We start from the raw sequence: 24756 nt of genomic DNA, 5'->3' as shown, positions 1-24756 counted from the left end.
ACATCTACTCCTATGTAGTCAACTTCTATTTTTTGTTTTTTACCCTTTCATAATAAAGTTAGAAAAATATTTAGTTTCTACCTAGGAGAAAAGTAAATAGTATAGTTTTCTGTATTTTTTGCATTTCATGTCTTAATCCCTCACTTCACTTCCCTCTCCTTAGTGAATATACATAGACACTTTGGCAAATCATAAGACACCTTTACAGATTCCTGATTTTGAGAGCAAGAAGTGATGTGATTCCTTAATCTGAACTGATTTTTTTCAAGATTTTATATAGGGTAGAGTCTATTCAATACTATATACTTTCTTCAGTATCCTGTGAATGAAAGAAAACTAAGCGCAAGAAAAGTGGAAAATTTTGCTGCTTTTGTTTCAAGTCCTGCTGGACGATTGTATCTCCTTTTTTGAGCATTTTTAATCCAGACCCATGTAATAAAAAGGCTTGTTGCTCAGGGCGGCTGTGGCCACCTTTTTATTACCTCTGTTTTTAGCTCACACATAGCATTCTTTTGCAATTTCCTTTTTTTCATATTTGCAACTTCTGTCACGTATAAAAGGGAACAATGGCAAAAGGAAAACGCAAGCTGAGCTCTACAAGCAGTGACTTAGACTCCACCTGCTAATTCAAAAGGAAAATTGCAGGCTGGCGGGAAGCTCAGCCCTACAGAGGATTCTGGGACGTGTAGTCCAGACTTTTGTGGGCACTTCCGCTCTGGGAAAGCGTGGCTTTGTTATTTGCTCCACTGGGGTAATAGGAACCCATAACCCAGTGCTCAGTGGGTTCGGTGGTACTTTGGCTACTTGAGGACGAGAACACGAAGCCCGCTCCCCTCGGGGATTCTGGGAAATACGATTCGGCCGTGGGAGTTGAAGCCGGCACTTCCGCCTAGAGGAGAGGAGCAGCGGCTGCCGTTCCTGCCGGGGATGCTGGGAAGTGTAGTTCCAGAGCTCCCTGCCGTCCCAGGCACTTCCGCTGCAAGAGGTTGAGAGAGCGGCCTTCATTCCTCTGGTGGAGGTGAGTGAGCCTTGGGATCCTGCGACCTGTCTTAACTTTTATGGCTTGGTCGTAGGATCATCGGGGCTCGCTCTTCGGTCAGCAGGAAAAGACAATGCGGCGAGCAGCGGAGGGCGGAGTTGAATGGCAGAGCAGCTGACTGCCTTACTCTATCCGGAGCTGCTGCATTCGGGGCGGGTCGAGAGTCCCCAGATTGGGAGTGGACCTGGATGGGGCGGCGTCTGAGGGTCTCCTGGGCTCTCAGCGGCCCGACCCGCCTTCCCCCACCTCCCACAGCTCTGTCGCTTCCTAGCGGTATAACATTGGGTGGGAACTTAATCTTTCGGTGCTTAGTTTCTGGTCTTAGTTCCTCTTCTGCAAAACGGAACATTAACCTTATATATTTGTTTTGACAATTAGTAATATAGTACAAGTAAAATGTGTATAGAATAGTACAGGAATGTGGCAACATGTTGGCTATTAATATTAAAACTATCGTAATAACCTTAAAAATATTCATTTTTCAGCAAGCGCCTGGCTCTTCTTTCTGATTCCTGCAGGAGAGGAGGCTGTTCCTGGACTATTTCTGAGCTGTTTTTTAAGAAAGAGTGCATCACTCAACAGGTGGCATCTGGAGTTATCCTCTGTGGATTTTCCAGGATCTCAGACAACTTCGTGCAATCTCCCAGCCTCCTTTCCTTCCCCTGCTCTGGCTTCTGAAAGAATGCTGCGGAGAGGAGGCAAGAGAGCATCCTGGCTCCTAGCAGCAGAGCCCCACTGTGACAGGACCTAGCATTCACCTTTCTCTTCTGTTCCGAGTGGAAGAAGGTATTTCATTCATTGCAAATGTTTCTGCTACAGAAGTGTCCCGTTATTGAATAATTGGGGAAAATGTGACATGAATATTAGTCACACTAAACATTGGGTGCTGTCACTCTGAGGGCTTTATAAAAACTAACACACTGAACCTTCACAAAGGCTTTGTGTTGTGGGTTCTGTTCACCTTACAAAGGTGATGTGGGTATTGTTGTTACACCAATTTTGCAGATGAGAAAATGGAGAGAGCCTAATTTGCTTTCCTATATCACAGTGCTAATAAGAACAGTAGATTTGTGTCCTAGAATTGGGTTCCTTATGTCTGAATACCCTTGGTCCCACAGTTTCAAATCCCAATTTAGAATTAGGAAATCAAATAAACAATCCATATAAATAAGCATAGGAAACTGGCTACAGAGGACCCATTTGAGATCAAGTTGGGGACAGAGGTTGGAATTTTACTGTAGAAGATTTTGAAAGCAAGGTTGAGTTTGGACTTCTTTATAAAATTTTGAAAGAATTCTCATTTAATTTAATTTTAAGCAATATTAGTAGTTCATATTCTAATCATAGAGATGCATGTTCTCTGTACAGGATGCAGAAAATACAGAAATATAAAATTACAAATTTCCTTAATATTAGGATATAGATTATTAACATTTTAATGCATTTCTGTTTAGCAGTTTTTAATGTGTTTTTGTCTATGTTTTATGAAATTGTTATCACACTATTCATAGTGGGTTGTTACTCCCTTTTTTTTTACTATGGAAATATCCAAACATACCCAAATATAATGAACTCTTACGTACAGTCACCCTGCTTCCATCCTTGCTAATCTTATTGCCTCTCCCACCAACTTTTTTTTTTCCCTTGAGTATTTCAAAACAAACCCAGATGTTCAGTCAGTAAGGCTTAAAAACTAATAATTATTATTCATTGTGTTTTGTGTGTTTTGCTTTTTTTGAGATGGAGTCTTGCTCCGTTGCCCAGGCTGGAGTGCAATGGCGCAATCTCGGCTCACTGCAACCGCTGCCTCCTGGGTTCAAGCAATTCTCCTCTCTGTTGGAGAGCTACATGAATCACACTTACTCACTGAATAACTCCTCTTTGCAAACCTCTGGCTAGGTACTCTGAGAATATGATAATGTCCATGAAACAGAGGTCCCTGAAGTCCCACCTCTGGGATTACAGGTGCCCGCCACCACGCCCGGCTAATTTTTGTATTTTTAGTAGAGACTGGGTTTCTCCATGTTGGCCAGGCTGGTCTCCAACTTGACCTCAAGTGATCCACCCACCTCAGCCTCCCAAAGTGTTGGGATTCCAGGTGTGAGCCACCATGCCGGGCCTCATTAATTGTTTATATATGAAGGCCAAGGGAGGGGAGATTCTATTCATTTGCCAGGGCTGCCATAAGAAAATACTACAAATTGGTTGGATTATACAGAAATGTATTTGTTACAGTTCTGGAGGCTAGAAGTCCAAGATCAAGGTGTCGCCAGTTTTGGTATCTTGTAAGGCCTCTCCTCTCTGTGTGCTTGAGCTCCCTTATTGTATGTCAACTTCATCACCTCTTTAAAGACCCTATTTCCAAAGACAGTTATTTTCTGAGATACCGATCATTAGGACTTTAACATTTTGAAAGAGGCACACACAATTCCGCCCATAATAGATATTAACAGCAACTCCGAGGTTTTTGACTCCTGGCAGCTCTAGGAGAATGCTACTTATGTGAGAAAGCTAGAAAGAGTTGCAATTAGGAAAAGGAAGATGATTGATTTTCTTTGCTTTTTTTGGAGTTGCACTTGCCACTGGCATATAGCTCTTGGTTTCTTATCTCTCTCCCATTAGACTTCAGGGACCTCTGTTTCATGGACATTATCATATTCTCAGAGTACCTAGCCAGAGGTTTGCAAAGAGGAGTTATTTAGTGAGTAAGTGTGATTCATGTAGCTCTCCAACAGGCATCTGGATTTTGGGTGCTACAGCTTGCAATTAGAGAACAAAATAGAAAGATTATCCATAGTCCTTGTCCATTATCTCACGTTTGATGGGCGGTAGAATCCATCAACTTTTTCAGAGTATTCAAAATTTGAGTACAATTGTGGATAATATTGTTAACATCTGAAACAAACTCCCTTAAAGACAAATCAAACCACTGTTAAGGTACAGTCTTTTTTGTTTGCTTGTTTGTTTTTGAGACAAAGTCTTGCTCTGTTGCCAGGCTGGAGTGCAGTGGCGTGATCTTGGCTCACTGCAAGCTCCACCTCCTGGGTTTGAGTGATTCTCCTGCCTCAGCCTCCCCAGTAGCTGGGATTACAGGTGTGCACCACCATGCCCAGCTAATTTTTGTATTTTTAGTAGAGATGGGGTTTTGCCATGTTGGTCAAGTTAGTCTCGAACTCCTGACCTCAAGTGATCTGCTCGCCTCTGCCTCTCAAAGTGCTGGGATTATAGGCATGAGCCACCGTGCCTGGCCAGATTTAATATTTATCACATGGAGATTATGATAAGGACTGCTGACATTTGTTGGGTGTTTCTTATGACTTGGAGAATTTCTAGTGGTTTCCATGCACTAGCTTATTTGTTTTTTATGACAGTTCTATTTTATTCTGATTTTAAAGATGAAACAGCAAACACAGACAAGTTAACTATACAGATGACCCGGTGGCATAGTCAGTGGGGCAGAGCCAGAATCAAACTTCAGTAGCAAGTCAGAACACTCAATAACTGAATAACCTTGGGCAAGTTACTTGACCTTTCTGTGCCTCAGTTTTCTTACCCGTTAAGTAGGGATGATATTAATAACTACCTCGTAAGGCTTCTGTGAAGACTAAAAGAGATATGTAACCTGTTTGAAATAGCGCCTCACATGTAGTAAGTCCTCTGTGTATTATAGACTAAAGCTGGCCTTCATCTTCTACAGATAAGTTGAAAAATGCAACAAGTTATTGAAGGAGCAAAGGTGTGTGTGTGTGTGGTGTGTGTGTGTGTGTATATATATATATATATATATTTTTTTTTTTTTTTGAGATAGAGTCTCGCTCTGTTGTCCAGGCTGGAGTGCAGTGGCACAATCTCTGCTCATTGCAACCTCTGCCTCCAGGGTTCAACCAATTCTCTGCCTCAGCCTTCCGAGTACCTGGGATTACTGGCGCCCACCACCATGCCTGGCTAATTTTTTTGTATTTTTAGTAGAGATGGGGTTTCACCATCTTGGCCAGGCTGGTCTTGAACTCCTGACCTCGTGATCCACCCGCCTGGGCCTCCCAAAGTGCTGGGATTACACACGTGAGCCACTGCGCCCGGCCTCAAAGGTATATTTTTAAGTATTCTTTTCTTCCCCACTTTCTACTTTTTCTATGGATGCTTTAATTCTGTTATATATTTGAACAAATATGAATAGTTTCTATGACAGTGATTGTTGAAACCTATAACTAACTCTAATTTGCTGTCTTTTGAACTTAGCGAGTCCCTGCGGAATGATTATATGGTCTATATTGCCTTAATAAAAAGATCTAAGCCTGCACTATCCAATAGTGTAGCCATTAGCTACATATGATTATTGGCACCTGAAACATGACTAGTCTGAATTCAGATATGTTATAACGGTAAGGCATAACAGATTTCAAAGACCTACTATGAAAAAAAGAATGTAAAATCCCTCAGTAATTCTTATACTGATTACAAGTTGAGGGGATAATATTTTGGATATGTTGGGTTAAAGAAAATATATTATTGAAATTAAGCTCACTTGCTTCATTTTACCTTTTTAAATGTAGCTATGAGAAAAATTTAAATTACACAAATAGCTTGCCTGCATTATATTTCTCTTGGACAGCACTGGTCCAAGAGAAAGGGAAGCCTCCCCTTTCACTCTGAGAATTTGTCTCCAGAAGCATTACCAGTCATTCTGCAGCTCTTTCCTCTTAGAGAGAGCTCAAGGGGCATCTTATACTGGAGAGAAGCAGGGAGCTGATAATCAGTAGGCCTGAGTGCCAGGCAGAGCCATGCCCCCGGCTTCCCGGGTGCCCATGGACAGTTCCGTCAACTCTTTAAGAGGCAATGTAGAATAATGGCAGCGGTTCTTGAACTGTGGTCACATCAGAATCATAAGACCCAGGCCCTAGATTCCTTCTGTGAGCTTGAACCTCTGTGTTCTTTATTAGTAATTCAGGTGTTCTGGTCACCTATTCACCCCATTGGTAAAGGAGGGATTCCCCACCTGCTACTGAGTGTCCCCCAGACATTGAAACTTAATCCCCATTGTGGTGTTATTAAGAGGTGAGGCCTTTGGGAAATGATTAAGTCATGAGGGCATGAAGGAGTTAATGCCCTTATAAAAGAGGCTTCAGAGAGAGAGTTCACCTCCCTTGTTCTTCTGCCATATGAAGACACAGCATTCCCCCGTCCCCCTTTTCCCCTACTCTTCTGCTACGTGAGAACACAGCAAAAAGGCCCTCACTAGACCCACAACCTGCTGGAGCCTTGATCTTAGACTTCCCATCCTTCAGAACTTTTAAGTTTAGGAGTACACGTACAGGTTTGTTATATAGGTAAACTTGTGACATGGGGGTTTGTTGTATAGATTATTTTGTCACTAGTACCCATTAGTTATTTTTTCTGATCCTCCACCCTCTGATGGAGACCCCAGCATCTGTTGTTCCCCTCTATGTGTCCATGTGTTCTTATCATTTAGCTCCCACTTATGAGTGAGAACATGTGGTATTTGGTTTTCTGTTACGGTGTTAGTTTACTAAGAATAATGTCCTCCAGCTCTATCCATCTTCCTGCAAAGGACATCTTTTTTTTTTTTTTTGAGACAGTTTTGTTCTTGTTGTCAAGGCTGGAGTGCAATGGTGCCATCTCAGCTCACCACAACCTCGACCTCCCAGGTTCAAGCGATTCTCCTGCCTCATCCTCCTGAGTAGCTGGGATTACAGGCATTCACCACCTTGCCTGGTTAATTTTGTATTTTTTTTTTTTTTCAGTAGAGACAGGGTTTCTCCATGTTGGTCAGGCTGGTCTCAAACTCCTAACCTCAGGTGATCCACCTGCCTCGGTCTCCCAAAGTGCTGGGATTACAGGTGTGAGCCACTGCACCCAGCCAGGATATCTTTTTTATGGCTGTATAGTATTCCATGGTGTATTCGCACCACATTTCCTTTATCCAGACTGCTGTCGATGGGCATTTAGGTTGATTCCATGTCTTTGCTAAATACCAGACCTATGGCTTTTTAACAAAAAAAAAATTTCTGTGTTCTTCAGGGCTGAATTACATGCCTTCAGATATCAGATATCTACATGGCTTTCTCTTCCTATATTTGAGGTCTCTGCTCAAATACAAGAGAAATCTTTCATGACAAAAACTTATTCTGTGACAGCCCCTCCTTTCATCTCTTTTTATTTCTTTACCCTGCCTTCTTGTTCTTAAAAGTGTCTCTCACTATATATTGGGGGTTTGTTATGCCCTCGTAGCCCATTATAATATCAGCTTTGTGAGATCAAGGTCTTTGTTCACTGCTGTATATTTCACATCTAGGACCCTTGGCTGGCACAGAGTAGACCCTTCAACGATTATATGTTGAATGAATGGTTCAGGTGATAAATAATGAGGGCTTGATCCACATGGCATATCTATCAACTGTTCACTACATCATTAAAGTAGTCATTGTGCAAATCTTTGAGTTCCTTCCAAATGCTTGTAGCAATATAGTAGGTGTTGGGGATGGAGCAGGAAACGAAACTCCCCATTAGACAGGTGTAATGAATATAAGTAAGTAAATATCTAGAAGGATGTTAGAGAGGAATAAGGGCTTAGAGAAAAGAATTAAGCAGAGATGAGGGATAGGAAGTGTTGGGGTGCAGTTAGGAGACCGAAATTATCTACAGGATGGCTAGAGAGAGTCTCTGAGGTGGTGACATTTGAATAAAGAAGGAAGAGTTTCTTAGTGTGGCTCTTCTAATAGTCTCTCTGGCCCTAGCCTCCTCCCCATCAAGCCTCCTCCTGTCTGAGAGAGTAATCTGTTTCTAACACAAAAGGAATCTTTTTACTCTCCTTTCCGGAAGTCCTTCAGTGCTCTCCTGCTGACTTGCAGATAATATTGTGACTTGACCATCATCATGGTTTGAATTCTGCCTTCCTGTCCCATCTCTTTCTGCCTATTATTTGTCTTCACATCATGACATTTGTTCTCTGGGAGTTTTATAGTGATTTGGATTCTCCGGCTAATACAGCTCAGTCATCCTCCAGGGCTCAGATTAAGCCACGTTTGCGTAGAACCCCCTGCATTCCAGTGTGGGCTTAGGAGCCCATTCCTCATGCTGCCAGAGGATGCTGTGCACTACTCTGGCATTTGGCCATGTGTAGTGGAATTGCCAGTTTCCTCATCACTAGACTGTGAGCATCTTGAGGCTGGAGAATTGCATCTCTTTTAGTAAGGTTCCCACAAGTCTTCATTGAGTTAATAAACTAATCTATTTAATGAAGTAGTAATAAATTCACCTGCCTAGTGCTAATTATGCAGGCAGTAAAATAGTGTTCATTCTCAGTATTTTAAGGGACACATTCTGTAGGTTCCGTAACAGTGACTCATGCTGGCATTGACTTTGAAGAGCAGAGAGTACTGTCCTAAGATGTATTTAACAAAATCCAGAGATGCTTTTCCTTCCAAAAATGACTTTGATCTTGCCCAAGGACAGCAAATATTGTGAAAGACCTAGAGGAAAAACTTGGAAATAAAATCCCTGCTCTCCAAATCCTCCCAACTGGAGTCAGTCTCAGAATTATACAACTCAGAGAGACCTTAGACCAACTAGTCTAGTCTTCCTATGTGCATCTCCATGTCTGATGGTGGGTTCATTCATTCTTTCAGTCATTTCTGCTGGACAATTGCTTTGTACAGGAACTGTTTTAGGTACTTGGGATATAAAGCTGAATAAGCATTCATCACAAGACAGATGGTTGATGTGCTATTATCACTTCTTTCCCCAAGGCAATGGAAATGTAACCTCTGCAAAACATTCTTATTGAGAAGAGGTTGCTGGGCAAATATAGAGTTAGAACAAAGTGAATTACAAATTCTAAAAGTATTTCAGGCTGGGTGTCGTGGCTCACACCTATAATCCCAGCACTTTGGGAGGCCAAGGTGGGTAGATCACTTGAGGTCAGGAGTTCGAGACCAGCCTAGCCAAAATGGGGAAACCTCATCTCTACTAAAGAAACAAAAAAAATTAGCCAAGAATGGTGGCGGGTGCCTGTAATCCCAGCTATTGGGGAGACTGAGGCAGGATAATCTTTTGAACCGGAAGGCTGAGGTTGCAGTGAGCCAAGATCATTCCACTGAACTCCAGACTGGGCCGCAGTGTGAGACTCCATTTCAGAAAAATAAATAAATAGGTATTTCTTCTAAGATTGGAAGGTTTTATGTTTCCCTTTTCCATAGTAAGGGTTCTTCTATCTGAACTAAGAGAACTAAGAATAATTTACTAATAAATGAAGCAGTAATTAACTAATACTAAACTTTTAATCTGGGTATTTTACTCTGTTTCCACCCTCCATAGAATCAGAATCTTACCCTGAGAGCTACAAGGAGAACTCCATTTTTCACTGTGCAGGGGCTCTCTCCTGAAGGGTCAAGTGGAATCTGGAATCCAGCCCGTGCTTCCCCATCATCAAGCCATGTGAAGCTGCAGACTCCCTGAGTGTCTTAGTCCCTTTGTGCTGCTATAACAAAATATACCATAGACTGAGTGGCTTAAACAGCAAACCTTTATAACTCACTGTCCTGGAGACTGGGAAGTCCATGATCAAGTCACTGGCAAATCCATTGTCTAATGAGGCCACTCTTACTGGTTTGCAGAAGCTATTGTCTTGTATCTTCCTGCGGGGAAGAGAGGAGCTAGGTTACTTGCTTTTCTTACAAGGACAGCAATCCCATTATGGAGGTTTCACCCTCATGACCTAATTACCTCCTAAAGGCCCCACCTCCCAGTAACATCACATTAGGGCTTCAACATAAGAATTTTGAGGGGACACAGACACTGGTCCACAGCAGCAAGGGAGGGGCTCCTTGACTGTTTCATGTGAAGCAGCCGCATGGGTTTATGCATAACTTCTACTGATTGTTTAAGCTGCCAGAAACTGTTCCATGTGTTTTATGTATAGTCACTTTCACTGACCTTCCTATGAGGTAGTTATTATTATTATATCCAATTTATAGATCAGACATTAGAGCACAAAGTACTAGCAAGTTGGAGATGCCCGTATTCCAATACTGGTGGGCTGGTTCTGGAGTCTAGACTGTTCACAACTCTGTTCTCTACTCCCTCAAGCAGCTCCCTTGGCTTCAGAGTCCAATCTCCATTTCTCTGTCTTTTACCCCTAACTCTGGAGCCCTCATTTCTCCTTCCATGAAATCTTAGACTCCCATCTGCTTATTTTTGTCTTTAGAAGCAACAGAGAGACAAGATTTGGAATAGTGGCTCTGGTATGAAAGCCAGATTCAGGTACCGTTCCTGCCTCTTGACCTCATCAAGCCTCAGCTTCCTCACCTGTTAAATGGATACAATTGCCATCATCATATTTGTTGAGAACTCCCTAAAATGCCAGGTATTTTGCCAAGGGCATTGAATAAATTCACTCATTGATTCTTCACAGTAATCATGATTAACATCCTGTTTTCATTTCCTTTCTTTTAGCTGAGCATAGGCACAGAGGTTTGGGTGGTTGGACCAAGGTCACACAACTGACGCAACAGTAGGTTCTTCACAGGTATGTGTGACGTACCTTAATGAAACATCATGGACCAACTTCTTCATAAGTTAAACACAACCATTTTTGTTGTTATTACTGTGCTTACTGTAGCTTGTTAATTTCCGTGACATTGATTATCTAATGTATAGCTGCATAAATCTTGCAGAGTCACGATTTTTTATTCAATTTTCTCTGTCTCTATGATAATCTTTTTAAGGCCGTACGCTGTACTGTTAAAGTAAATTTTGCAAGGTCTTTTTTTTTTTTTTTTTTTTTTTTTAGATTTTGTCTTTCTCTTTAGAGACAGAGTCTCGCTCTGTTGGCCAGGTTGGTCTTGAACTCTTGGCCTCAAGCAATCCTCCCACCTTGGCCACAGAGTGCTAGGATTACAGGCATGAGCCACCATGCACAACCAAATTTTGCAGGGTCTTACACCTTTTAGAAACCAGTCCATATAGTCAAATTCATAGAGACAACATGGTTATCAGGGGCTGGGAGGGGGAATGGGGAATTATTACTTAATGGGTACAGAAAACATTCTGATGATGGATGGTGGTGATGGTTGCACAACAATGTAAATGTACTTACTGAACATAACCACTGAAATGGTTAAAATGGTAAATTTTATGTTATGTATTTTACTATCAAAAAAGCAGTCATCTATGTACAGTAGTCTCCCCTTATCCACAGCAGATACCTTCCAAGAGCCACAGTGAATGACTTAAACCTCGCATATTACCGAAGCCTCAATATACTATGTTTTTCCTTTACCTACATACTTACGATAAAGCTTAATTTATAAACTAGGCACAGTAAGAGACTAACAACTCATAATAAAATAGAATAATGATAAAATACTGTAACAAAAGTTCTATCAACATGGTCTCTCTGTCTCTCAAAATATCTTACTGCACTCTACTCACCTATTTTTGGACCATAGTTGACTTCAGGTAACTGAAGCCACAGAAAGCAAAACTATGGATAGGAAGGACCACTGTAATCTTAAGTATTATTGCAAAAGCCTCAAATTAAGTATGGGAAACTAAGAGAGTATAACAGGTATTTCAGAGGTTAAAGGCGAGGGTAAAGCACAAACCTCTACTAAAAAATTCATCGGCTGAGTATGGTGGCTCAAACCTGTAATCCCAGAACTTTGGGAGGCTGAGGCAGGAGGATCACTTGAGCTCAGGAGTTCGAGACCGGCTCGGGCAACATAGCAAGACTTCGTCTCTACAAAAAGTCAAAAAATTAGCTGGACATGGTGGTGCACACCTGTGGTCCCAGCTACTTGGGAGGCTGAGGTGGGAGGATCGCTTGAGCCCAGGTATGAGTCATGATTGTGCCACTGCACTCCAACCTGCACAGCAGAGCAAGACCCTGTCTCAAAAAAAAAAAAAAAAAAAAAAAAAAAATTTATTGGTAGAAACCATTAATGAGGACAGGTTTTATGTTACGGAATGTTATGTGCTTTTCTGCAGCTAAGAAGTAAGGTACTCTGAAAATGTTCTTTGAGCTTTTCCCCTCCTCATTTAATTCGTAAACAATCCTATGAGGTTGTTAATTCTCTCATTGTTAATCTCTTCATTTTATGCGTGAAAGAACTGAGGCACAGAGATATTAATAATTTGTCCAGGATTTCATAGCAAATAACAATGCCATAAATCTAGGCATTTGGCCCCAGAGGTTACTCTTAATTTGAGCATTTTACTCTCAATTTCTACTCTCCCTAGAATCAGTCATACCCTGAGAGCCACAAGGAGATACTATGTTAGGGGCACACTGTGTGTGGTCAGGCAGGTCACTCGCTTGCCAGGGTCTTACAGTCAGAGGGACAAGTAGTATCTGGAATCCAGCCTAGTCTCTGTTCATCAAGCCAGCCTGAGGAAGGAACACTGTTGCTATTTCATGTTTAAAAAGAGCTATGTGGGTTAGTGACATTCTTGGCCACACTCTCATGGCTTTTTTCTCCTTTCCCCTTGTTTTCTCCTTCCCTCTTAAGACTTGGCACTTCTCCAGAAGGAGGAGGACAAAATGACGAAGTGTAAGGTGAGTTGGACCTCCCTTTCTCCATAAAAATTGTCATCTCATTTCTGAAAGATTACACACACCTTATTCTTTTTGTTAGGAAGATGAAGGAGAACAGTAGACATTTGAGAACCTCTTGTGTGCCAGATGCTTGCTGCTTTTTACTTTTGTGTTAATTTTTCTTGCTTTACTTTATGACTTTATAATTTGATAAATAAGCATAGAAAAGTCAGTAACAGAATAAAAATCTCTCATTTTCCTACTGTTTCCCTTACAAAACAACCGTTTTGATTTTCCATGTTCTTTTCCTCAAATGTATTCATGACTGTATTTGTAAGCATTGTATAGATAAAATGTTCAAGTTACACCTTTTCTTTTTTTTTTTTTTTTTTTTTTTTTGAGACGGAGTCTTGCTCTGTCGCCCAGGCTGGAGTGCAGTGGCCGGATCTCAGCTCACTGCAAGCTCCACCTCCCGGGTTTACGCCATTCTCCTGCCTCAGCCTCCCGAGTAGCTGGGACTACAGGCGCCCGCCACCTCGTCCGGCTAGTTTTTTGTATTTTTAGTAGAGACGGGGGTTTCACCGTGTTAGCCAGGATGGTCTCGATCTCCTGACCTCGTGATCGGCCCGTCTCGGCCTCCCAAAGTGCTGGGATTACAGGCTTGAGCCACCGCGCCCGGCACACCTTTTCTAATTAATATTATTTGCCCCATATTTTTATAGTCCCTTAAATCGATGTTACTCTGTGGTGTGTGTGGAAATAACTTTTCTCCTCATTCATCAACATTTAGGTAGTTTGGAATTTTTACTGAAAACGGTTACTACAGTTTTCCCACAAATAACCATTTTTTTCCAAAAAGCAATTTGAAGGAGTTTTGCTATTATTTACTTTTAATGTTATAGAAACACTATATTAAAAAGTACTTTTGATGTGTGGTACTTTGGGTATTTCGTATATCAATGATTCAAATATGACATCGTGCGACATGATATCTCTGATCAGAGAAAACATTATTAGGTATTTCCATGTAAGAAAGCTAGATTTTTCTTACCCAGGCCTGAATTGTACCCTATGTATGTTTATTTACTGATCTGTATTGTTTTACTCTTATGTTAACTTATTTTATTGAAGTAATAATGTACTTAATTTTAGGAGTCCAGTAGTACAAGAGGACTTACCAGATACTTTTCTTACTGTATTTATTCCTCACACCAACTTTATGAGGCAGTACTTGGTCTCATGCATTTTAATTACAAAGAAACAAGACTGTAGAATTGTGGAAAGTTGCTGAGTTTCACTTAGGCTACCAAAGATCCGACTGATTTCAAAAGACTCCAGGATTTTTACTTAATTGAAGAGAGAGAGGCAAAGGAAAAGAATTCTTCACTCACAGGACCTGGCCCTTTTTGTGTGGGTGCCTAGCTTGTCCTGGTTAGTGGAAGATGCCTCAGATAATACTGCCTCTACTTGATTCTCTCTCCAGTGGCCCATTCTTCTCTATGATCACTGTCATTCATTTAGGGCACCTGAATGTGCAGGGCTCCAGGGATGAACAGTGTTCATATGATTAAAACAATATGATATGCTGGCTGGGTGCCGTGGCTCATACCTGTAATTCCAGCAATTTGTGAGGCCGAGGCAGGTGGATCACTTGAGGTCAGGAGGTCGAGACCAGCCTGGCTGAACATGGCGAAACCTTGTCTGTACTAAAAATACAAAAATTAGCCTGGCATGGTGGTGCATCCCTGTAATCCCAGCTTCTTGGGAGGCTGAGGCACGAGAATCACTTGAACCCAGGAGGCGGAGATTGCAATGAGCTAAGATGATACCACTGCACTCCAGCCTGGGGAACAGACCAGGCTCTGTCTCAAACAAACAAACAAACAAACTATAGGATATGCTAGTGATTATCAGGGGTGATTTTACCGCCCCCGCCCCCCACCCCCAGGCAATATCTGGAAACATTTTTGGTACCACAAGTCAGGCGTGCTACTAGCACCTAGTAGGTAGAAGCTAAGGATGTTGCAAAACACCCTACAGTGCCCTAGACACCCCCACACAGCAGACACCTATCCCGCCTGAAATAGCAATAGTGCTGAGTTTGAGAAACCCTCCTCAACACAAAGCCATACAACACCAGCAAAATGTAGGTGAACAACAACGTATATGCTAAAAAAAAAAAGACTTAAAATCATCACTAGAAATTTTACAGAGTTGTAAGATAAAACTCTAAATGGAATATCTATAAAAGGACAGTAACAGGCGAGATACCAAAGAAAAATAAAGATGTCCAGTAAATATATGAAAATATGATCTTAAGTACACACCAAAAAACCAAGTTGTTTCTTACAGAACAGATTGCCTAGGATTTTGAAAAAGTCAGTTATATTCAATGTTATATATGGTATGGAGAATCAATGATAGTTACTTTCTCTTGCGGGGAGGATAAGGTAGGGAAAAATTGAAAAGAAGATCTGTCATACATCATAATTTGGAAGTTGCGTATTGTCTGACATTGTGATTTTTCACTTCTTGGAACTTACCTAAGAAAATAGGTGGGTTGGCCGGGCGCAGTGGCTAAAGCCTGTAATCCCAGCACTTTGGGAGGCCGAGACGGGCGGATCACGAGGTCAGGAGATCGAGACCATCCTGGCTAACATGGTGAAACCCCATCTCTACTAAAAATACAAAAAACTAGCCGGACGAGGTGGCGGGCGCCTGTAGTCCCAGCTACTCAGGAGGCTGAGGCAGGAGAATGGTGTGAACCCGGGAGGCGGAGCTTGCAGTGAGCCGAGATTGTGCCACTGCACTCCAGCCTGGGCCACAGAGCGAGACTCCATCTCAAAAAAAAGAAAGTAGGTGGGTAATATCTATGTAAAAAGTTGTTCTTTCCAGCATTTATTATAAAAAGAAAAAATCTCTACAATGTAATACACTTTATATGGAATGTGATAGTAAAGTTGAGTATGGTCTCTTAAGAATCTGGCACCTTTCCCTACACATCTTTTTCACATTTCTCAGTGCTATCTGTCTTCCAGTGGACCTATATTGCAAGATTTAGGTGGAGTGTGTTTGATGTTGTAGGAGCCAGTGACCTTCAAGGACGTGGCTGTGGTCTTCTCTGAGGAGGAGCTGCGACTGCTGAACCTTGCCCAGAGGAAGCTGTACCGAGATGTGATGCTGGAGAACTTCAGGAATGTGGTCTCAGTGGGTGAGGACAGGCATTCCCTGACTGAACATTGTCTCCCTCCGATGTCTCTCTGTCCTTAGGTATACAGGGCTTTGGAGCTCTTGAACTGGTTTTCAGTTTTCTAATCATCCATCATAAGACAGATAGGGAATTTTTAGTCTTTCCCCCTGGCGAAAGTGTGTATTTTCTTAATGAACTGTAACTTGACAGCATGACAACTATACACTTTTATACTTTCTCAAATTGTAGTCATCTCCAATTAATGGGTCATGATATACATTTGATGAATTGTACCACTGGTTTTTTCAATGAAATAAAATGGGGTAGAAAATGTCAGAGCACTTGGCAGTAACTGCACATTGCAGCAAAGACTGTCCTGTTGCCAAGAAGAATGTGAGAGACAATGGAGAGGGTATGATGAAAACATATTTTTTTTCCAGTAATTTATACTTATATCTGCATATCTTGGGTCTTTGCATGAAATATACTTCCTCCAATGGGTCATGATTAGAAGTGTGGAAAACACTAATTTTGATGTCCTGAAGACGATGAAATGAGGACAAGAATTTTTAGTAATTTTGGCCTCTACTGTATTAATTATAAACCTACGTCCTTGCCTTTTCACAGGGCATCAGTCCACACCAGATGGTCTACCCCAGTTAGAGAGAGAAGAAAAGCTGTGGATGATGAAGATGGCAACCCAGAGGGATAACTCCTCAGGTAAGGAGGGACTGGGGCTGCTGGACTTTTTTCTATTAGTCTTGGAGATATTCCAAGGTTGGTAAACAAAAATAAGTGACAAAGGCATAGTCTAGAACAGTTTTTTCCCCCTGATGAATATCTAATCTAATTCTAATTTATTGGATGCTTTTGGATATATGAAGATCTGTATTCATTAACCCACTTAGTTTGTTCAGGATGCTAAAACAAAATACTACGGACTGGGGAATTTATAAACAACAGAAATTTATTTCTGACATTTCTGGGAGCTGGGAAGTCCAAGTTCAAGGCACCAGCAGATTCAGTGTCTGCTGAGGACCCACTTCCTGATCCAACAACAGCACCTTCTTGCTACATCCTGAAATGGAAGGGGCAAGAAATCTCTCTCAGGCCTCTTTTATAGGGACACTAATCCTATTCATGAAAGATCTGCCCTCATGACACAATCACCTTCCTTAGGAGTCAGGATTTCAGCATACAAACGGCAAGGGCACACACATTGAGACCATAGCACCCACATCTAATGAAAGCTTAGCTTTAGTTGTAATCAAATTGAATATCATTTCCCCTTTGTGGCTTTCCTGTAGCCATTAATAGTGAATCTTGCTCACTTGGTGAAGAACTACTTTTTAGAATAAAGATTCTCATGGCCACTTTTGAGGCAAGTCTCTATAAAAGCAAATCACTTTACACAAGGAAAAAATGTTTAGAGAATAGCTTTTAAGTCTTTCCCTTTAAAAGTTTTCTTTGTGGCAACCATCCCCCTCTTCCAAAGAGAGTTACAGAAAAGAATGTTACTTCTCATTTTAGACATCCCTATTCAAATATGGTATGTATGGCAATGCCTTTATTATCTACACAATTAGCCACTAACCAAATAATGTTATAGAAGATAGCCATTAAATAAACATATTCTAAAGAAGGTAGATTTTAGTTTTCTCTTCATTGTAATAAAGGGCTAACATATCAACATATCATTTTCTTTTTTTTTTTTTTTTGAGACGGAGTCTAGCTCTGTCGCCCAGGCTGGAGTGCAGTGGCGCGATCTCGGCTCACTGCAAGCTCCGCCTCCCGGGTTTACGCCCTTCTCCTGCCTCAGCCTCCCGAGTAGCTGGGACTACAGGCGCCCGCCATCTCGCCCGGCTAGTTTTTTGTATTTTTTAGTAGAGACGGGGTTTCACCGTGTAGACCAGGATGGTCTCAATCTCCTGACCTCGTGATCCACCCATCTCGGCCTCCCAAAGTGCTGGGATTACAGGCTTGAGCCACCGCGCCCGGCCACATATCATTTTCAATTAGAAACATTATAACCTGGGCAAAATAGGGAAATTGCCCTACTCAAATTGACACATTCTCAGGAAGACAAAAAAAAAGTCACATTTAAAAGTGAAAACTTGCGGCTAGGCATGGTGGCTCACGCCTGCAATCCCAGCACTTTGGGAGGCTGAGGTGGGTGGATCACCTGAGACCAGGAGTTCCAGACCAGCCTAGCCAACATGGTAAAACCCCGTCTCTACTAAAAATACAAAACTCAGTTGGGCATGGTGGCGGGCACCTGTAATCCCAACTACTCGGGGGGCTGAGGTAGGAGAATCACTTGAACCTGGGAGGTGGAGGTTGCAGTGAGCCTGGAGTGTGCCATTGCACTCTAGTCTGGGCAACAAGAGTGAAACTCCATCTCAAAAAAAATAAATAAAAATAAAAGTGAAAACTTGCAAAATATATACAGACATGACAAACTAAGTAGGCTTCAACTTAAAGGAAACACATTTATCTGTTTTCCAAGTTTCCATTATTACAATATAACTTCCTATTTGAACAATTTATTTGATTAAGAAATTAACACCTTTCTTAATCATTTAGGCTAGGAGGTTTCAAACTTTTGAGTATGAGTTACAATTAGAAATATATTTTATATCATAAATAATACAAACATTCACATATGGGTAGATGTGTCTGTGTGTGGCCTTAAACAAGAATTTATGCAGAGAAATACATTTACTGCTTACAAAACACATCTAATATTTTTCTATTCTGTTAATGCTTGTCACAAGCTACTGAATTTATTTCAAACTCACTAATAGTCCTAGCCTTCAGTGTGAAAAACAATGTTGTGATTCATATAGAAAAATGTATTTACATCCATCCATTTTCGTAGTCTGCTTTCAGAGACATTATTCCCGAGGCTCTAAATACTGACTCCTACTTGAAAAAGGAAAAATTTCAAAAACAATGAGAGAACAAAAATTTTAGAAGCAATCAATCCCTAGATCCCCTGGCCACTTTTCTGCCTTATGATTTTTTTTTTCCTAAGTAATTCTTACCATGATTTTGTGATCAGCATGATTTTCTCATCAGCACTATTCACTTAGCTTAGCCCTGCATCTGGTAAAACCTTTAAACTTCCCAGAAGAATCGCTCTTTCCAGTCCTTTTCCCATTATGCATAGTTTACTTGAAAAAGTTCTTTCACTTTTGTAATTTGGCTCAAAGTCTCCTAGAGAAGACAAGTGGGAATTCTTTTAAATACATCTATTGAACACTGTGTGTCAGGCAGAGCTCTTGGGTGATGATAAAGTGGTGAATGATATAAAATGCTTATTCTCATGGATGGCAACATCCGTTCAACAGAGACATAAAAAATAATAAGGGACATACATAGTTTGTCAGAGGGTAATATGTGCTTTGTCAAAACAGGTGAATGGAACTTGCCAGGGGAGTAAGGTAGATGGGGAGAATTTACTATTTGATATTGAGTGGGAAAGAGGCCTCACTGGGCTGGGCGTGGGGGCTCACAACTGTAATCCTAACACTTTGAAAGACTGAGGCAGTAGGATAGCTTGAGCTCAGGGGCTTGAGACCAGCCTAGGCAAGATGGTGAAACCCCAGCTCTACAAAAAATACAAAAATTAGCCAGGTGTGGTGGTGTGCCTCTGTAGTCCCAGCAGCTTGGGGGGATACGGCAGGAGAATTACATAAGCCAGGAGGTTGAGGCTGCAGCGAGCTGGGTTCACGCCACTGCACTCCAGCCTGGGTGACAAAGTGAGACCCTGTCTCAAAAAAACAAAAAGTGCCAGGCACGGTAGCTCACACCTGTAATCCCATCACTTTGGGAGGCTGAGGCGGGTGGATCACGAGGTCAGGGGTTCAAGACCAGCCTGACCAATATGGTGAAACCCCCTTGGTGGTTATGGAAACTTTAATTGCTATTAGGTTTTAGAATAATGTATGTTATTACCATAAACCTCTTCTCCCAGGTATTCTCATGGAGGATATTTCCTAGCAAGAGGTAAAGGACCACTATCTGTTTACACTCGAACTTTAGGTATGTAGGTCAGCAATCCCCAATCTTGGCACCAAGGATTGATTTGTTGGAAGATGGTTTTTGCACATACCGGGGTCGGGGGGATGGTTTTGAAATGAAACTGTTCTACCTCAGATCATCAGACCTCAGTTGGATTCTCATAAGGAGCACGCAACCTAGATTCCTCACGCACACAGTTCACAATAGGATTCACGCTCCTATAAGAATCTAATGCCGGCCGGGCGCAGTGGCTCAAGCCTGTAATCCCAGCACTTTGGGAGGCCGAGACGGGTGGATCACGAGGTCAGGAGATCGAGACCATCCTGGCTAATACGGTGAAACCCCGTCTCTACTAAAAAATACAAAAAAAAAAAAAAGCCGGGCGACGAGGCGGGCGCCTGTAGTCCCAGCTACTCGGGAGGCTGAGACAGGAGAATGGCGTCAACCCGGGAGGCGGAGCTTGCAGTGAGCTGAGAGCCGGCCACTGCACTCCAGCCTGGGCGGCAGAGCAAGACTCCGTCTCAAAAAAAAAAAAAAAAAAAAGAATCTAATGCCGCCACTGATGTGACGGGAGGTGGAGCTCAGGCAGTAATGGCCATTTGCCTCCTGCTAACCTCCTGCTGTGTGGCCCAGTTCCTAACAGGCCATGGACTGGTATTGATCCACAGCCCAGGGGTTGGGGGCCCTGACTTAGGTGATAAGGTATTTTCTGAAAAATGTATGTCTTTCTAACTAGCACAGTGCCTCAAAATCTCCCAATCTTGGAATAAACTTCCAATGAAATAATCCCAGGCAAAGGTTTTTGATAATTTATGGTAGGAGTTTTACTAGACATTTTGAACAGGGTCACTTTGTTCAGATGTCTATGCAGTAGGCAAATTTTGTCGAAGCTATTCATTAGACATCTGCTATAGCAAAAAATTAGGCTTTTAGTAAGGTGCAGTTTCTTGGTAAAGATTTCTTAGGAAACATGTTTCCTGTTCTGCAACCACCACATTTTTACCTGGTAGCTCACACAGAAATTTCGTGTGATTCTAAGCAGGTCTCATTAATGTGTAGTGAATGAGAACCTGATGACTCCCTCTTGGTTTCTTGGTGCATGTACATGATGATAAAGAGAAACGGAACCTTCTCCTGGTTCAATGAAGCCTTAGGCTGTGGGCCCGAGTTTATAAACTTGACATATTGGAACAAAACATTATTCACATGCTCCATCTCCAAATTTTCTTTATCCTTTTAGGAGGCAAGAATCTAAAAGAGATGGAGACTCTTCAAGAAGTAGGATTAAGGTACCTGTCTCATGAAGAGCTTTTCAGCTCCCAGATCTGGCAACAGATTACAAGAGAGTTAACCAAGTATCAAGATTCTGTGGCAAACATTCAGAGAACAGGCTGTCAGTTGGAAAAACGAGATGATTTGCACTATAAAGATGAGGGATTCGGTAATCAGAGTTCCCATCTTCAAGTCCACCACAGAGTCCACACTGATGAAAAACCCTACAAAGGAGAACATTGTGTGAAAAGTTTCAGCTGGAGCCCTCATCTTCAAATTAACCGAAGGGCTCATGCAGGAGAAAAGCCCTACAAATGTGAAAAATGTGATAATGCCTTCCGTCGGTTTTCAAGTCTTCAAGCCCATCAGAGAGTCCACAGTAGAGCAAAATCATACACAGATGATGCAGCTTATAGGAGTTTTAGTCAGAGGTCACATCTTCACCATCATCAGAGAGTTCCCACTGGAGAGAATCCATACAAATATGAAGAGTGTGGGAGGAACGTTGGGAAAAGTTCACATTGTCAAGCTCGTCTGATAGTTCATACGGGAGAGAAACCCTATAAATGTGACGAGTGCGGGGTAGGCTTCAGTCAGAGATCGTATCTTCAAGTTCATCTGAAAGTTCATGCTGGAAAGAAACCATATAAGTGTGAAGAGTGTGGGAAGAGCTTCAGTTGGCGTTCACGACTGCAGGCTCATCAGCGAATCCACACTGGCGAGAAACCATACAAATGCAATGCGTGTGGCAAGAGCTTTAGTTACAGCTCACACCTTAACATTCATTGTAGAATCCACACAGGAGAGAAACCCTATAAATGTGAGGAGTGTGGGAAAGGTTTCAGTGTGGGTTCACACCTTCAGGCCCATCAGATAAGCCACACTGGAGAGAAACCATACAAATGTGAGGAGTGTGGGAAAGGCTTCTGCCGGGCCTCAAATCTTTTGGACCATCAAAGAGGCCATACTGGAGAGAAACCATATCAGTGTGATGCATGTGGTAAGGGCTTCAGTCGTAGCTCAGATTTTAACATTCATTTTAGAGTCCATACAGGGGAAAAACCCTATAAATGTGAGGAGTGTGGCAAAGGCTTCAGCCAGGCCTCAAATCTTCTGGCCCATCAAAGAGGCCACACTGGAGAGAAACCCTACAAATGTGGTACATGTGGGAAGGGCTTCAGTCGGAGCTCAGATCTTAATGTACACTGTAGAATCCACACAGGAGAGAAACCCTATAAATGCGAGAAGTGTGGTAAGGCCTTCAGTCAGTTCTCCAGCCTTCAGGTCCATCAGAGAGTCCACACTGGAGAGAAACCATATCAGTGTGCAGAGTGTGGGAAGGGCTTCAGTGTAGGTTCACAGCTTCAGGCCCATCAGAGGTGCCACACTGGAGAGAAACCCTATCAATGTGAGGAGTGTGGGAAGGGCTTCTGTCGGGCCTCAAATTTTCTGGCACATCGTGGAGTCCACACAGGAGAAAAACCATACCGATGTGATGTGTGTGGTAAGCGCTTCAGGCAAAGATCCTACCTTCAGGCCCACCAGAGGGTCCACACAGGAGAGAGACCATACAAATGTGAGGAATGTGGGAAAGTCTTCAGTTGGAGCTCATACCTTCAAGCCCATCAAAGAGTTCACACTGGAGAAAAACCATACAAATGTGAGGAGTGTGGGAAGGGCTTCAGTTGGAGCTCAAGTCTTATCATTCATCAGCGAGTCCATGCTGATGATGAGGGTGACAAGGACTTTCCTTCATCAGAGGATTCACACAGGAAAACTCAATAAAATATGTTTTACTGTCTCAGATGGGTGCTGAAATACTTTAATTATCAGAGCTATCATAGACAAAACATTTGTCTTATAGAATCAGTAGTTCGGCTGAGTGATTGGGAGACCACACAGCAGAGAAGCCTCACGAGAGTGGAGACATACGGACTGCGTTCAGAACACTGACCATTAGCTGATACATGCAGACAAGAGGATCAGGAAGGATGAGTCTGATCTGGAGTAAACCAGAATTACTAAGATGGGAATGCTGAACGCTATTCCACTAGAATATAAGGTCCAAGAGGGTAGGGACTTTGTTGACTGCCAAATCTACTTTGCCTTTTCAGTGCCTAACACATTGTAATTTTTCAGTAATATTTGAAATTACTGTCATACTTGAAATTCAGTAATATTTGACATTTATCTCTCAAAGTTTCTCTAAAATTGTACTCAGAAGAATAATTCTGCAAGTCTTGGGGGATATATAAGTTAGTCATATGGCCTGATTTTCCCATTTTTGCAGGTCTCATGGATGAGTGTTTATCAAACTGAAGGTTACAGCTTGTTAGTGGGTCCAGAGATCAGTTTCTGGCTAGCAACTAGAAGTTTTGTATGTTAACAGTACTTTATTGAGGTGTAATCTGCATGCAGTAACATGCACAAGTCTCAAGTTTATGGCTTCCTGAATTTTGACAAATGTAATCATCACCAAGATCCATGTATACAATGTCTATTAAACCAAAAAGTTTTCTTGTGCCCATTTCCAGTCAATCCCACCTCCAGTGCCAAGTATTATGATTTCTATACCATAAATTACTTAGGTCTGTTCCTGAGCTTCCTATGGATTTAGTATGTACTCTTATATCTAGATTCTTATGATCAAATGTATGATGATCTCAGTAGATTCAGAGAAAACATTTGACAAAATTCAGCATCCACCGATGATGAAAAAATTTTTCATAAAAGGCATCCATGAAAATCATACAAGCTAACCTTATTTTTTTACAGATGAGGGAATAATTTATATACAGTGAAACTGACTTTTTTTTACATTATTAGGGAATAATTTATATACAGTGAAACTGACTAGTGTATCATTATGCATTTTGGCAAGTGCTGTCATGTGAACACCACCATCACAATCAAGACATTCAACAGTTCTAGCACCCCCTGCCCTGAAACTTGCTTGTTCTGTTTAGTCAGTCCCTCTCCCCATCACCAGCCCTTGTCAACCACTGACTCATTTTCCATCTGTATAGTTTATATCATTTCCAGAATGTCATATAAATGGAATCCTAGAGTATGTTTCCTTTGGAGTCTGGCACCTTTCACTTAATGCTTATGAGACTCATCTGTCTTGTTGCATATATCAGTACAGAAGTCATTTCTTTTTATTGCTGAGTAGTAGTCATATGGATGTACCAGTTTGTTTATCCATTTATCACTGGTGGGATATTTGGGTTTTCAGTTCGTAGTGATTATGAAGAGAGCTGCTGTCAACATTTGCAAACAGTTTTGTGTATCCACATTTTCTTTTGTCTTAGTAAATATCTAGGAGTGGAATTGCTGGGTTGTATGGTAACAGTATATTTATGAAAAACTGACAGACTTTTCTAAAATAACTGTACCATTTTACATTCCTACTACCAGTGTATGAAAGTCCCAGTACCTTAACTTCACCAACAATTGGTATGTCGGTTTTGTTTTGTTTTTATTTTTTATTAGGATTTCAAAGGTTTTATACTGGGATTTCATTTTGGTTTTAATTTACATTTCCTTAATGGCCATTGAGCATCTTTACCGCTTGTTTGCTACCCATATGCCTGTTTTCTTTTGTGAAATATGTTCAAATCTTTTGTCCATTTTTTAAAAACCTGGGTTGTTACTGATTTTTGAGAGTTCTTGATGTGTTCT

General features: G+C 41.6%; 1 protein-coding gene across 4 annotated transcripts; it reads left to right on the top strand.

The window, feature by feature from the left end:
* Positions 1-964: 964 nt before the first annotated feature.
* Positions 965-23613, top strand: ZNF45 (zinc finger protein 45). 4 transcript variants are annotated; one of them, XM_030913164.1, is made up of 8 exons: positions 965-1018; positions 1525-1825; positions 9374-10421; positions 10511-10583; positions 12565-12611; positions 15675-15801; positions 16408-16500; positions 21044-23613. In XM_030913164.1, exons 5-8 carry the CDS (start codon positions 12597-12599, stop codon positions 22858-22860), a joined length of 2052 nt encoding a protein of 683 aa, XP_030769024.1. In that variant the 5' UTR covers positions 965-1018; positions 1525-1825; positions 9374-10421; positions 10511-10583; positions 12565-12596; the 3' UTR covers positions 22861-23613. The 4 variants fall into 4 exon arrangements, with proteins under 4 accessions (XP_030769024.1, XP_030769025.1, XP_010370757.1 ...); XM_030913165.1 differs by having other exon boundaries at positions 10263-10421; positions 21044-22876; XM_010372455.2 differs by lacking the exons at positions 965-1018; positions 1525-1825 and adding an exon at positions 5077-5127 and having other exon boundaries at positions 10263-10421; positions 21044-22876.
* Positions 23614-24756: the final 1143 nt, after the last annotated feature.

Source organism: Rhinopithecus roxellana, chromosome 12 (genome assembly GCF_007565055.1).
Source record: "Rhinopithecus roxellana isolate Shanxi Qingling chromosome 12, ASM756505v1, whole genome shotgun sequence".
NCBI classification, from domain to species: domain Eukaryota; kingdom Metazoa; phylum Chordata; class Mammalia; order Primates; family Cercopithecidae; genus Rhinopithecus; species Rhinopithecus roxellana.
This window is presented reverse-complemented; position numbering and strand designations above follow the sequence as displayed.

Bases quoted from the DNA above. Each gene is read 5' to 3' on its own strand.
- ZNF45 (XM_030913164.1), top strand. The intron at 15,802-16,407 runs GTGAGGACAGGC...GCCTTTTCACAG, and splicing joins CAGGAATGTGGTCTCAGTGG to GGCATCAGTCCACACCAGAT. The intron at 16,501-21,043 runs GTAAGGAGGGAC...TTATCCTTTTAG, and splicing joins CCAGAGGGATAACTCCTCAG to GAGGCAAGAATCTAAAAGAG.